This window comes from Octopus bimaculoides, chromosome 10, assembly GCF_001194135.2.
Source record: "Octopus bimaculoides isolate UCB-OBI-ISO-001 chromosome 10, ASM119413v2, whole genome shotgun sequence".
Taxonomy (NCBI): Eukaryota; Metazoa; Mollusca; class Cephalopoda; order Octopoda; family Octopodidae; genus Octopus; species Octopus bimaculoides.
Window position 1 is genome coordinate 89,400,827 of NC_068990.1, and position 15,239 is coordinate 89,416,065.

The window sequence follows — 15,239 nt, forward strand, 5'->3', positions numbered from 1 at the left end:
ATATATATATATATATATATATATATATATATATATATATATAACAAATATCTATATGTAAATGTGTGTGTTTCTGCAGTTTAATTTCTTAGCAATTCTGAGTTCGTTGTAATACAATACTGGAGATGATAATTGAAGTTCTCTTCTGAGACGAGACTTGTTTCTGTTACGATTCCTGGTTCAAACGTTTTACATCTCTTTACGTCACCAGAAAATTTCCCTTATATAATAAACGAAACTACCCACTCTCTCTCCTCCCTCTCAGCGTCGTCCTGATCTGATTACAAGAAAAAAAACTTTTGCACTATAAACCTAACCGGATATGAGCTAACAATGGTTCGAATCCAGTTAGGGTTGGTTAAAAAGTTGGGTCTGTTTTGATTTTGATGTCGATCAATTATACCATACTCATATCAATTTTAAGGTCTTGTCTGCAAAGGCAAGGCTTCAGAAATTAAGATTCCACCCAAATGGTTTCGATTTTCTGCCATAGCTGTTCACTTTACTTTCGTATATTTTTTATGTTTTCAAAGTCTAAAATTTTCACATACGATTAATTTATTGGCTACGTAGGGTATATATATATATATATATATATATATATATATGTAATATTATTCGAATTGTAATTGCTACATCTTAGTCCATATGAAGCTGCTTATTATAATCAGCAATAAAAGTTAATGTTATCAAGATCAATAGATCGCAGACTATCCGGTGGATACTATTAATAAGTTTTGTCCCAAAGCGATCGCAATAAGCAGCTTCCACACACACTCTGGTGTGAGTGGGTGGGTGTATGTATGTATGTATGCATATATGTGTGTCATTATTCAGTTTATTTCAAGGTTTCTTGCTAATAGAGAAAGAACCGGTTTCTAACCTAGATCCAAGGCTCCTTCATTGGAATTTCAACACCAACAACGGTATTTTTGTATGTATATATGCAGACTTGTATGTTTTGTTTTATGTATGTACTCTCATGCATATAGTTGCATGTCTAGACATGTTCATATATACTTAAATGATAAACTTCTGGAAAGTTTTACAGATTTTTACAGTTCCTGTGGTGGCTTGAATCTGTAATCTTCAAATCAGCTTTCTCCTTTCCAGTTTTGAGAAGCCTAATTTCTCAAGATTGGTGTTTAGGCAGTGTGTTACATAACCCAGTGACCCAATAATTACAGGTATAAATCTGAACTTGTAATCTGGATAGAGTAACAGTAGATTTTTCAATAATTCAGCATAGGTATTTTCTTTTTTACTGATCTTTAGCTCTATGTTAACATCCGCTGATTTCCACAACTGTACACAGTTTCTCTTTATCCCAAATCACCATCTCAGTTCTATTGTCTTTACATTTTACTGAGGTTTTCACTGGGATATTCCACCAGCACTCCTTTTTATTATGAGAGGCTATGGCTTCTACCACACTGTGGGTTCTTATTTCTTTGGCCTTGGGGTTATCCTTCTGATGGATCTCATTATATAGTGTCCTAGCTACAACATCATGTCTCATCGGTAAATAATACTGTGGTATGTATGTATGTATGCATGCATGTATGCATCAATCAATCAATCATCGTCATCGCTTTAATGTCTAGTTTTTCATGCTGCATGGGTCAGACAATTTGTTGAGGCAATTTTCTATGGCCAGATGTCCTTCTGTTTGTCTTCCCTTGTTTCCAAGTAAGGTAATTTTCCCTCATTGTTGAACATGTTTTTACAGTAGATTGTAAGCAAAAGGCACTACTTTACAGTGTCAAGACAAGGAGACACCTCCTTGCAAAGGTAAAAGAGTAAAAGAGTATGTCTATTAAAGGTAAAAGAGTATGTCTATTACAATTGATATACACGGGTGCTGAAATCGGAAGGAGAATAAGAGCAGGATGGAAGGCATTTACAAAAAACTGCCCAAGACTCTATGTGCCAGACTCTTCAACAGCACTGTCCTACCTCTGTGAGCTACTCTGAAGAGGAGAAAAACATTGATTGGCTACAATACAAAGGGCAATAGAAATATCATTGCAAGAACACATCTGGAATAAGATAATTTGAGACTGGTGTAGAGTGAAATACTGACAGCACAAGTTCTGGTGGGGCTGGATATGCTGCAAGATTCACAGACAACAGGTGGACCCATGCAATTGCTAAGTGGTATCCAAGAGAAGGCCTCCATGATGATAGGAAGGTGATTTAGTCAAACTATTTGGCCAAGGAAAAAAATGGTGCAGTGAAGAAAGAATTGGAAACATATCATCATCAAAGACATGTAATAACATCTGATAGTCTGGTGAGACAGTGATCAGTGCAACATGGTCTGTGACTACAGAGGAATTGCAAAGGCTTGGAAGAAATGAAGCTAGCATGCTCCACTGGATGGGTAATATCAATGTGCACACACGACTGAATGTAAATGATTTAAGAGGAAAACTGCGTATAAGGGGCATCAGATGTAGTGTTCAAGAAAGGAGACTGCTAGTTTGATCATATTGATGGGGATAGCTGCTTAAAAAAGGGGTGAGAAAGGATCTTCAGATGTTAGGCCTCACTGGACCTCATGTGCAATTTCAGTGTGTATGTTTGACAGTATGTAAGCATCTTAACAGAAAAAGTTAGGCATAAGAGGTATCAGATGTGGTGTGCAAGAGAGATGACTGTCCTGGTATGGTCATGTAATGTGTATGGATGAGGACAGCCATGTAAAGAAGTGCTGATCTCTAACTGTGGAGGACACCTGTGGTAGAGGTAGACCCAGGAAGACATGTGATGAAGTGGTGAAGCATGATCTTTGAACTTTGAGCCTCACAGAAGCAATGACTGGTGACCAAGACCTTCAGCTATATGCTGTGCTTAAGAAGATCCCTCAAGCCAAGTGAAATTGTAGTCATAGCAGATGCTGGTGTCATGTAACTGGCACTCGTGCCATTGGCATGTAAAGAGCACCTTTTGAGAGTTGGGCCTCATGGAGGCAAAGTGGCTGAGTTCTTTTCAAGCATTGGGCCTCATAGAGGCAATGACTAAGAGTTTTGGCATTATGTTATGTTTGAGGAGAAGAGCCATCAAACCAAGCAAAATCGTAGTTGTAGCAGATACTGGTATCACACAAATGGCACTTGTGCCAGTGGCATGTAAAAACACCCATTATACTCTCGGAGTGGTTGGCATTAGGAGGGGCATCCAGCTGTTGAAAACTATGCCAAATCAGACTGGAGTCTGATGCAGCCTTCCAGCTTACCAGCCCTGGTCAAACAGTCCAACCCATGCCAGCATGGACAACGGACACTAAATAATGATGATGATGATGATATATATATATATATATATATACATGCAATAATTATACATATAGGCGTAGGAGTGGCTGTGTGGTAAGTAGCTTGCTTACCAACCACATGGTCCCGGGTTCAGTCCCACTGCGTGGCATCTTGGGCAAGTGCCTTCTACTATAGCCTCGGGCCGACCAATGCCTTGTGAGTGGATTTGGTAGACGGAAACTGAAAGAAGCCCGTCGTATATGTGTATATATATGTGTATGTGTGTGTGTGTTTGTATGTCTGTGTTTGTCCCCCCAACATCGCCTGACAACCGATGCTGGTGTGTTTATGTCCCCGTAACTTAGTGGTTCGGCTATAGAGACCGATAGAATAAGTACTAGGCTTCCAAAGAATAAGTCCTGGGGTCGATTTCTTCGACTAAAGGCGGTGCTCCAGCATGGCCGCAGTCAAATGACTGAAACAAGTAAAAGAGTAAAAGAGTATAGGATATATGTATAGGTATTGCTTCAAGATGTGTCATCCAACCCATGTCAACAGAGAAAACCAGATGTAAAATGATGAGGATGTTATATACATGTATGTATATGTATCTTATAAAGATGATTATGCATCAGTGTGTATATACGTAACTGAAATAACTTCTCTTTCTATTCACCTCCCTAAACTTACACCATTTCTAAAGGCAAGCACTTTGTTGAAGTAATGGACTGATTATTTTACTTGTTCATCAACCAATGTGTCTATTTTTCTTTTCTCTATCAAATTGATGTTTATCATAAGTTTATCTTTAAAAAGTGTGTATTTTTAGAGCATGAATTAAACAATTTTTTTGATTTCTTGATTTCTCATTGCAGTTGCTTTACATTTTTAACAAATTATTACGGTTCCCAGTTACTATTGATATTTTACAGGTAAGAACATTGATAATTATGTTTATTCATTGTGTTATTATTCTAAGGTGGTAAGCTGGCAGAATCATTAGCGTGACTGGCAAAATACTTAGTGGTTTAAACCTTAATACAAAAAGTCATTGCTTTATTTTTCTTGCTCATAGCACATATTCTGCTTGATTTTATGCTCCAGCCTTATTTCACAGTTGAATGGTTAAAAATAGGAAGGGTATTGCAAAGTTGAAAAAACAATTGTGCCAATAAGAAAACCGTCTCATTTTCTTTGATGGCGTAGGTTGAATAGGTTGTTGCAGTCCAAGTCAGTCCTTGGTGAGCTCCCTAGCTGGGTCTAAGGTTCTTCATTCAAATCTAATCCAGAACCTAGTGCATATCCTGGAAAGTTCTGAACATCTGATGACAATCAGGCAGCAAACTATAGCACAGATATATAACAATAATAAATAGTAAATACACACTTTAAAGATGAGATTGATTGTCTTGTTAATTGTAATGTTAGTAATAACAAACACCTGAGACATTGAGTTAGATGAAATGTCTATCGATCCACTTCATTTAACAAAACAGAACACAAGTCCTATATCTACTGTGATTAGTAGTAGCGAAAGGGCATCTATTTTTATTGGCTCCAGTAAAAATGAAATAATTTCACTCATTTTTGGAGGGTAGGCACCCATAACTACTGCAGGTTGGTGAAGTTGATGATGTTGCTGTCCAGTTTCAACATCTGCATTTCGATGCCTATAATTGTGTATTCAGCACTGTTGATAATTAATTGGAAAAAAAGTTTATCAGAATGGTAAACTGAAGAACCATATATTTTTTGTCTTTTTGTTTGTTTTTAACAACTTGACATGGTTACCCCTTTTGATATTAACTTACATGAAACAACCTTTAGTTGTACGATACAAATTGCCTGTTTTAAATTGATCTAAATTGAAACTTTCCATTAAAATTTTGTGTCAAACTATATTCCAGACACAATTCTAATAATGAAAAAGTTATTGTAATAAAGCCTTCATTATTTTCAAAATAAAAATTGAAACAAAGGTCAATAAATACCATGCCAGTCCAAACGGGTGATTTTGGGAATTATTAGAGCATTGGATGAGATGACTTGTGGTATTTTTTCTGTTCATTGTGTTTTGAGGTCAAATTCTACCTAAGGTGCTGATGTGTAGAGCTAATTACTCAACTACAAAAGTGCTCTGGTCAACCTGCAGTTGGCCAATGTTGGTTTAGAGACAGGTTGGCTTATAGTTAGAACCTCCATTGGACAAAGTCGACCATTTATCCATAGATGTATGTATAGGCTTAGGCAAGATTTTTTGAGGAAGACTGCCAGTTGCCCATGTTAGCATGTCTCCCCTCTCCATGACACCGGTGTTTAGCTAAGGGAACGGCTGCTGACTTAGGCTGATACAGTTTGGCACTGGTCTCGTCACAGATGTTGCTGTCAGAATGTAAAGAGCCAGAGCAGATACCAATCTTCTAACCTTTGATTTGTACTTTTTGTCCTGAAACTATGCAGGACAAAGGTGACCTTAGGCAAAATTTGAATTTAAAGTACAAAGAGTCAGAACAAGTGATGCAAGCCATACTGTCCGATGCTCCAATGACTTCACTGCCTTGCTGGGCTTATAACCACCATAGATAAGTTGGTAATGGTATGCTGAAGCCATCAGTCAGCAGTAGAACAACACTAATTGAATGGAACTAATGTAGGTAATGTTTTTTCTTATGTTATTGTTTTTTTGTCATTTTGCCAGATGACTGGAATTGGAAAAGCTGTCAACTCATTTAGAAAGCGTGAAGGTGAGATTGGGGAGAAAGCACGAGCAGTGGTAACTTTGTGGAAATCTCTAGTGTCAAAACAAGAAAACAATCTCACAGACAAACGGTCAGTAAGTAGTAGTTCATCTCCATATAATTCCACATCCACGGAACAATCTGGCAAGACTTCATCTGATGATGAGAAAACCACTCCTTGCCGAACAAAACGTCAGTCTTCTCCTCAATCTTCTCCTCAATCTTCTCCTCAACCAAGATCTTCCACAAAAGAATGTGATAAAACTTCTGAAAATATCAAAGAGAGGAAAAAGCACCAGAGCAGCAAAAGCAATTCAGAGACTTCCCAATCACCAGAAAAGAAAAACAAAACTGCCAGTGATTCAAGCAAAGAACATCATCACAGTTCAAAGAGTAAAAGTGAGTCTGAGAGCAAAACAAAAGTAAAGAAATCACAGAATCTCAAAGGGAAGAAAAAATCTGCAGAAGATGGCTTGAGTTTTGAGGACTTTATGAACTATGATGATTCATCAATGAAGAAAAAGTTTAAGAAAAGGAAACATGACAAAGATGATAGTAGTAAGTCTTCAAAAGAAAGGAAAGAATTGAACTCTTCTAAAGTTAGTAGTAAAAGTCATTCTTCAAAATCTTCATCTTCTTCCTGTTTACAATTAAGTAAAAAATCCAAAGAGCCTAAAAGTAGCACATCTCAGGTTTTACATGTGCCTTCAGCTTCCAAAGAGGTAAGTCTTAAAATCATTTTGTTATAATTAAAAGCAGCGGATGATGAATTGAACTGATAAACACAGTTCTATATTTTAAGAGATGAGCAATTATGTACATTATTTACATTTGACGGATATTTGTCCCCATCTTGTTTGTTGTGAACACAATGTTTTGGCTGATATACCCTCCAGCCTTCATACCAGGTGTCTTGGGAAAATTTTGAACCTGGGTTCTCATTCTAAAAAAAAAAAAGGACCATGGGTATATCTATCCCTCTATCATACTCTAACCTCTCACCTGGCATACAACCACTTGCCTTGGTCCCGCTCTCAACTAAGCGAACCTTGTCTTGCAAGTTTCTCGGTGACCCCTGTAGTGCCATGTAAAACAGCACCTGTGCCAGAAACAGTTAAAAAGCACTTGTACCAGTGCTACACTACCCATAGCCCCCAGTACTCTCTGCACAGTGTTTGGCATTAGGAGTGACATCTAGCCATAGAAACCATGCCAAAACAGACAATTGGGATCTGGACAGCACTCCAGCTGGCCAGCTCCTGTCAAACTGTCCAACCCATGCCAGCATGGAAAATGGACGTTAAATGATAGTGATGAAGGATCATCAGTCTTTTTTCAGAATAAAAGGGCAAGAGAAAAAGATGTAGAGAGTTTAGTAATGAAGTGTAGAGTGTATCGATTTTTCCCTCAGCGTCTTTTCCTTCTCTTTCTTTTGTTCTTCTAGCTAGAAGGATGTATCATAACAGAGAGAGAGAGAGAGAAATGGTGTGTGTGTGTCCGTGTTTGTGTGTATAAGGAAGAGAGAGGAAAAGAGAGTGAGAGAAATGGGAATAAAAAGGGAGTAAGGGATATGGGAGAAAGAGAGTGATCTGAAGTATTTATGTATTGCTATTTTAGGGAAAATGCAAAATATATAAATGTTCTTTGAATTAACTAATCTCCTGGTTCTGTTCCTTTATCTTTGATTCTTCCAGCTTCTTCCTTCTGAATCTGAAATATTGAGTTCTTTACCAGAAACTCAGGCCCATTACCATCCATGGAGACTCAGTGATGCTAACAAAGTAGAACGGAAAGCAGTGACAAACAGTAAGTAACTTATCAATGAATTGATACGGTTTTCGGTGTAAATTCCTTTCTTATCAAGTCTTTTGTGTGATGATGAAAAGCTTGGTGGAAACAGGGCCACACTGTGAATGTTCCTGACCCTTCCAGTGTAAATGAAGCCTAGCACAGGCCTGGCTGCCCTGTTAAGAAATTTGCTTTGCAACAACGTTGTTTAAGGTTTGATCTCATAGAGCACTTTGAGCTAATGTTTACTACTGCAACCAATGTCACATGAGTGGATTCTTATTGATGGAAACCTGATGTGTATATACATACTACATATGCACATACCTAAACATGCACACACATGTGCATTCTGTTTGTGCTTGTTGATAAATTCACCAACTGAAAGAACTCAGTACATTGGGGTGTTATGAATATTTTATAAGCAGTGTCTTAAATGGTATCTGACAACAACTTGAGTTTCACATCTGAGGGCAGATATCTGGCTTGGTTTGGGTCAATCCAAAGTCTCTCCACCTTTTCCAATTCTCAGACTGCCTTGTTTCATTACACAAAATAGCTGGTGGTAATGTGAATGACTGATAAGCAAGGCAGGTGGAAAGTGCTGAACAACTTTTGGTAAACAAAGTGAAGAAAAATATTGCTGAAGCCTTCTTGGCTTGATACAAAGAGGCATTTAATTCTATTCATCACTCATAGTTGCTGGAGATACCATACTTAATGAAAGCACCTTAATTGCTGCTATTGAAAGTCTCTCAAAGACCAGTTTAACATTCCTTGAATTTGTGACTGGATGTAGAAAGGTTGTCTTCAGTACTTTAAATCTTTCAAAAGCAATATGTCACAGTAACAATTGATTTTTCTTTCTGTTATGTCTAAACGCTACTGCTATCTAGCACCTTCGGATGATCTCTACTCAACCGCTACTCAACACACTACCACGGCTAGGCCACCTCTATTTATATGTCTTGGGAGATCCTACTTCTTTACCTGGGGGTGTCGACACAACACTTTCAGTAATTTTTAATAGTCTGGGCAACTGTTCTTTGCAAATAGTAGTCCTTTAATGTTGGTCCAAGTCACCAAGTGCCCTTGAGTCACCTGTAGTATTGTCAAACATTCATAAAATGTTAAAATCCAAATTTAGTGACTCACAGCATCTGTTGGCCCTGGGAGAGAAACAATTCTTGAACCATTCTTTAAATACAGATTTTGCAACCAGAGCTGGGAACCATTGTTATGTCAGTTGTAAACATGTCAATCTTCAATTTTTATCCTCTGCTAGATTTCAATATTCACATACATACATTTATATACACACACAAACACATATATATATTTGAGGTTTCTGTTAATTACTGGGATGTCCCTCTCGTTTTTTTCTCTTTAGGTGGTGATGATCTCGATTCTGTGCTTATTGGAATTAAATCAAGAACACGAGAATGTGTGTATTCTGGGAAGAAAGCAGCTTTAAAAGGTAACTGGTTTCATTTTATACACTCTACCCTCATTTCACTTATATATATCCCGGTCTTACTTCATACATACTCTGGACTCATTTTACACATTACCCACTTTACCATTGTATTTCTTTGTGCACTGTTATGAAGTAAATGATTCAACTATGACCGAATATATTTTTATAACAAATATATATTATTATGTAGCTTTCAAGTTTTATTCAGCTGTAAGTCCATACATTCTTCATCCAGTTCAGGCAGCTCTTTGGGGGCCTCTGGGACTGATGGGAATGAGGAAGAATTTTATCCACAGACCTGATCCAAATGTTTGTAGCCTCTGTTAAAAGAATCCAATGTTTCTATATTTGCATTTTCTTTTTTTGTAAAAGTTAAAAAAATAAGGATGTTGTCAATCAGTTTATTCAGGGCACCAACAGCCTGGGTAGTTGTAAAAAAACAATAGAATAAGGCCTTAGCTAACCAAGAGTGTGAGGATAGAAGGCCTTGCTACTGTTCTTTTCTGTGAGGATAAGATATAAATAAAGGGTTCTAAATTGCAAAGCAGTGTGTTTGTGTGAACCAGGGTGTCATTGGGGTGGGGGTATGAGAATGTGGCTGAAATGATACTGGTACATTTGACCTGAGTGACAATGAAAAGAAACAAACATAAAAGCTTTCCTTTAGGGGTCATTGTTGACTGAAGAATAATTTAACTATTTATTAACACGTGCACAGAGAGGGAGACAAAAGATTGATGTAAAGTTTTGGCTAGGGGTCTGCTTCTCAGAGAGTGTGCATGTGTGTGTGTGTGTGTGTGTGTGCGTGTGTGTGTGTGTGTGTGAGAGAGAAGGAGATGTAATGTTCTATTATTTAACACACTTACACTATATATTTTTTCTATTCTAGAAGTACCAACGTTATTTTCTGCCTGTATTCAAGTCCTGATTGAAAATATCGATGGTAAGAGAGATCTTTCGTTTTATTAGAAATTGAAAATATTTTATACTTTACTTCCTTTGATCACTTCCATTTATTTAAACACACACACACACACACACACACACACACAATAATACTGAGTTAAACCCCCACTTTTGAATGGAAAAAGTCAAAGATGTTTGCAGATGTGGGTTTGAGTCCCTTCTCAGCAGCCTTCAACTTTTCCATCCAAGGAGTCTCATCATCATCATCGTTTAACGTCCGCTTTCCATGCTGGCATGGGTTGGACGGTTTGACTGAGTGCTGGCGAGCCAGAAGGTTCCAATCTGATCTGGCAGAGTTTCTACAGCTGGATGCCCTTCCTAACGCCAACCACTCTGAGAGTGTAGTGGGTGCTTTGGAGAGATATTACTTACCTTGGAAACAGATGAGGGCTGGTGACAGAAAGAGCATCCAGCCATAGTTTATCTGCTTTAACAAATTCCGTCTGACACTTGCAAGTATGGAAAAATGGGTGTTAAAACAGATGTGATAATGATGAGAGAGAAAGAGATATTCACACACACACTCTTGTATTTATGAGTGTGTCTCTATCCACGTCTGTTTATATTTACTGGTGTAAACTAGTGTATCAAGTTACCTCCCTTTATGTCTTAAATATACACAATTTAACATTCTGATAGGCAGACGTAAGTAAAGACGTTGATATAATTGACCAAATTCCTTGAATTCAGTGCCCCAGCATGGCCATTATCCAATAATTGATAACTGGAAAAGTGTAAACCAATTTGAGATTTTTTAAAGTTTTGATTTTATTTTTGATTTCTTACTTAATTTTTTATAATTGCAGGTCTTGAATATGTTGGTGGTATACCATTTCAAATCCTTCAGCCAGTTCTGGAGCGCTGTACTGTATCTCAGCTTTATACTTTAGAAGACTACAACCCGGTAAACACAGCTTGTTCTCTGCCCTCCTTAGTAATTCCTTAGGAATTTCATCAACATCCATCATTATTCTAATGTTATTGTTTAGCCCCAAGTCAACCATGGTCTAGTGTAGCTCTGATCTAAGTCATTCCAGCTGTGACCATCTAGTTTTTTTTTTATTCAGATGTAGCATACCTAGGACTACATTATGTTTATTTCCATTTGCTATGGTGATAGGATGGGTTGAAAGAGACTTAGCTGCTATTTCCAGACTGAAAGACACTTAGCTGCTATTACTGCAATACTTGCTTCAGGGTTGAGATATTTGCCTCTTTTAACTGAACATTAAATAGAAATGACGTTTACATAAAATATGAGTACGTTTATTCTTACATGTTTCAGTTACTGGACTCTGGCCATGCTGGGGCACTTCTTTGACGGGTTTAGTTGAATAAATCATCTCCTCCACTCATGTTTTCAGCCTGGAAATTATTCTGATTAAATGCTTTCATAAAACTGCTGCTTCCACTAGTGTCGTTGTCTTCATCATCATCATCATCATTTCTTTTTATCCATTAAGATATGTGTCTAATGATTCCATGTCTCTACTTTCAGCATTTCCTTGAAGACTCGGACAAACTATGGAAAATTCATTGTCAACGGAAGTTTCGTGGTTATGAACCAGATGAGATGGAATCCTGGAGAGAAATGTATTTAGTAAGAATGATTTGTTATTAGGTAGTATTAGCTCTCAGAGATTTGTCTTAGAATGGTAATGGAATTCAGTAGCATTCATGCCCACTTCTCTCTCTCTCTCTCTCTCTCTTTCTGTTTCTTTCTCTGTCTGTCTGTCTCTTTCTTTCGAGGGCATTATCAATGTTTTCAATGAAAAAAAAACGTTGATTTTTATCTAGGGAGCCTTTCCCTATTTTAGGGACTTTTTTGATTTATAGGAAAGTGAAGCAATTAGAATGTAAGAGCATGAGAGAAAGAGAAAGAGAGAAATATTCATATGACATTACATGCATGAATTGATACACACACACATACAAACACAAAGACACAGACATACACACAGACACACACACAGACACATACCCACACATGCATGCACACAACACACACACACACAAACACACAGAGACACACACACAGACACACACTAACACAGACACACACGCAATCACACAGACACACAGAGACACACATACAAAGACACCCCCCCCCATCTCCAAACAAAACACATAAATATATCAAAGATACATTTCTGCTTATACAAAAAACAGGCTGACTCTTTATTTCATGGTTGGTTTAGCTGTAGGAAGCTAAGACATTTTATTGTAATTTTGTTTTTATATTAACAGAGAAAGTTTGATGAGCGTGAAGCGAAATTAAAAGTGGTTAAGGCTAGTATTTCAGCCTCAATGTCCAAGGTTACTCCAGGTAGGTAACTTGGAATTCTTTTCACTTTTCTTTGTTTTTATAAGTTGATGAGAAGAGAAAGTGCAGTGTCCATCTCTTCTTCATGCCCTCTTTCTCAAATTCAATGTCACTTCTTGCTTTGTTCTGTGGTATTCTATCCCTTCATTTGTCCATTCTAAAACACCCACCGTAGAGATTCTGTACTAAAACTTCTGACCAGTTTCCCTTCCCGTAACTACTTCTAGAACCTCACTTCCTCTCTATGTTTTTCCCTGCAGCCTTTCAAACTGAAAATTTGGCAGTGGCTGTGAGGCTAAAATGATGAACTTCTGACCTGATGGTTGTAAGTTCAAACTATAGCTCTTCTGCAACCATTGTGTTGTTCACTTTGATATATGACACACAACTCTGCATATTTCATAGTTCGATGGTCAACAATCAAAAGGTCTCCCAGCTGGAAAAAAGAAATTGTCTCCAATCTGAGTTTATAAGGTGTAAAATGGCTGTAAAGCATCAAGAAATACTACAACATTTAAAAAAAAATTTTGTTTTATTTGAAATGTAAGAAAATCAAAAATTAAAATGAAAGCTTCATGTTTTGTATCTGATTGTCTAACAGCAATATCGGTGTATTTGAACATCTTGGTAACTTTGTTATTAATTAATAATACAGCAACTGCAATACAGAATTTCAGATGAAACCTCTTGCCAAATTTAAGCAAGAGAGAAATAACCAATTCTCAGATCAAATCTCTAATTAAAAATATACAAGGAGGATTAATAAAACCTCAGATTTACACATAATTTCAGATGAAATCCATTACTACAACTCTACAGTAGCAGGCATAAAGAAAAAAATTCTGATTAAATTTCTTTGCTAAAAGTATACAGAAAAAAACCTGCAAAAATTGATATCCTTTTAATATTTCAGATTCAAAAAATATTTTCTCAATGATGGTTAGTTTTTTTTTTGTTTCTCTGATTTTTTTAGAGAGAACAGTTAAGATGGCATTTGTAGAAGCACCTGCAAAACCTCCACGAGAAGTTCGTCGTAAGCAGTTGAAGTATGGAACAGGGACCATCACTAAGGATGCTTTAGGCCCATATCGTACATATAAACCGGTTGTCAATAACAAACTTCAGGCTCCCACTGCTGCCTCCCACATCTCTGCAGGTCCTTCTTCAGCGAGAATACAGGTTTCTCAACAACATCGCAGTAAGTTGACCTTTCTGCTTTATACATTGCGTTGTGCACCGAGCACAGCACCCAGCTTTATACTGTTGCCTAGTCCTTGGGTTTGTTTAGTGAGATTTATCCTGTTGTAAGTATTCAAATAGAGCGTGAGTGGAAATGCTTTAAAATTGAGAAAAAGTTAACTTATTAATTCACAATACTAAGTTCAATATTTCTTCTTAGTATAACACAGAGAGGGAGCTTTGTCTGATCAAATCACATTCTATCATCTTGGGGAAGAAAATGGCATTTTGGATAATGTAGTGCAAGACATATTTCGAAAATGATGGTCATGACTGGAATGCCTTAGATCATAGTTCTGTTCTGTCAAGACTGGTTTGTGGCTGGAGAAAGATGAGTTCTGTCTCTTTTGCCCTACACACACTAATTGAAGACCTATGTATTTAGTGGTGTCCCTATTGATTTAATATGGTATGGGGCCTTTCAGTTGCTGCTGTTGTCGTCATCTGTTACCTGTCTAACTGTTTGTCTGCTTTTCCATTCTGGCATGGATTGGACAACTTTTCTGAAACAGTTTTTGTACGACTAAATGCCTTTCCTCTTGACAATCCATTTTATTGCCTCTGACAAGTAACTGGTGTACTTCTTCAACTGGTTTACACAGTTACCAAAGGGAAAATTGGTTTGTCTATAAAGTTCAGACTTTTGAAGAAATATTTCTCTCCCTTTAAAATATCCAAAGAAATATTTCCAATTTCGAAGAAATATCTTTTAAGTAAGAGAGATATTTCCTTAACAACAGTTATAATTTATAAGAAAGCTGTTCTGACAATTTACGAAGTAAACACCACAAGTCAGAGACGCACATTAGGTCACTCTCTCCATCAAATCAACATTGTCTGAACAGGTGGTGCACAGGTGTACCTCACGTCAGGTGTCAAGGTGATTGTAGAGCAACGTGAGGTGAAGTGTTTTGCTCAAGAACACAACACACCACCCGGTCTAGGAATTGAAATCATGATCTTGCGGTCGTGAGTCCAACTCCCTAATCACTATATATGTGTGTGTGTGTGTGTGTGTTTGTGAATGTTCTTTTTGCTTCTTAATTGGATATTATTGTTTGTTCATATACGACAACTATATCTACATGTTTCTTTCCATTTCAGCCACAAAAGTCATTGCACCAATGATGCAGAAGACAATGAAAATGATTAAAAAGATGCAGAGACGATGAAAAGAAAAAAAAACCCCACTTGAAAAGAATGATTATGACAAAATCATTTGCCCTTAATATTTTTTCTCAAGTTTTTATTTTAATTCTAACTTCACGCCCTCTCTCTTCTTACTCTCTTCAAATCCCTCGTCACATTTTAAATTATCATTTACCTAATTTATATAAGTTTTTTTTATAATTTCTATATAAAATTGTATAATAATATTTTTCTGATTTAAAAAAGAATCAAATTTTTTCTTTCTTTCTGTTTTTTTTTTGTAACTGGAACTCTTGAAAATG

The 15,239-nt window shown here is 37.0% G+C and overlaps 1 protein-coding gene across 1 annotated transcript in view; it reads left to right on the forward strand.

Annotated features, from left to right (window-relative positions):
* LOC106869398 (transcription elongation factor B polypeptide 3) overlaps positions 1 to 15,194 on the forward strand; it is a 15,891-nt gene extending 697 nt beyond the window's left edge. Inside the window, exons 2-11 of the mRNA XM_014915121.2 lie at positions 4,133 to 4,189; positions 5,956 to 6,717; positions 7,690 to 7,801; positions 9,174 to 9,260; positions 10,150 to 10,203; positions 11,033 to 11,130; positions 11,725 to 11,826; positions 12,474 to 12,552; positions 13,523 to 13,747; positions 14,893 to 15,194. Of these exons, the coding sequence (XP_014770607.1) occupies positions 4,133 to 4,189; positions 5,956 to 6,717; positions 7,690 to 7,801; positions 9,174 to 9,260; positions 10,150 to 10,203; positions 11,033 to 11,130; positions 11,725 to 11,826; positions 12,474 to 12,552; positions 13,523 to 13,747; positions 14,893 to 14,960 (1,644 nt within the window). The 3' untranslated portion in view covers positions 14,961 to 15,194. The remainder of the gene's footprint in view (positions 1 to 4,132; positions 4,190 to 5,955; positions 6,718 to 7,689; positions 7,802 to 9,173; positions 9,261 to 10,149; positions 10,204 to 11,032; positions 11,131 to 11,724; positions 11,827 to 12,473; positions 12,553 to 13,522; positions 13,748 to 14,892) is intronic.
* The last annotated feature ends 45 nt before the right edge of the window (positions 15,195 to 15,239 follow it).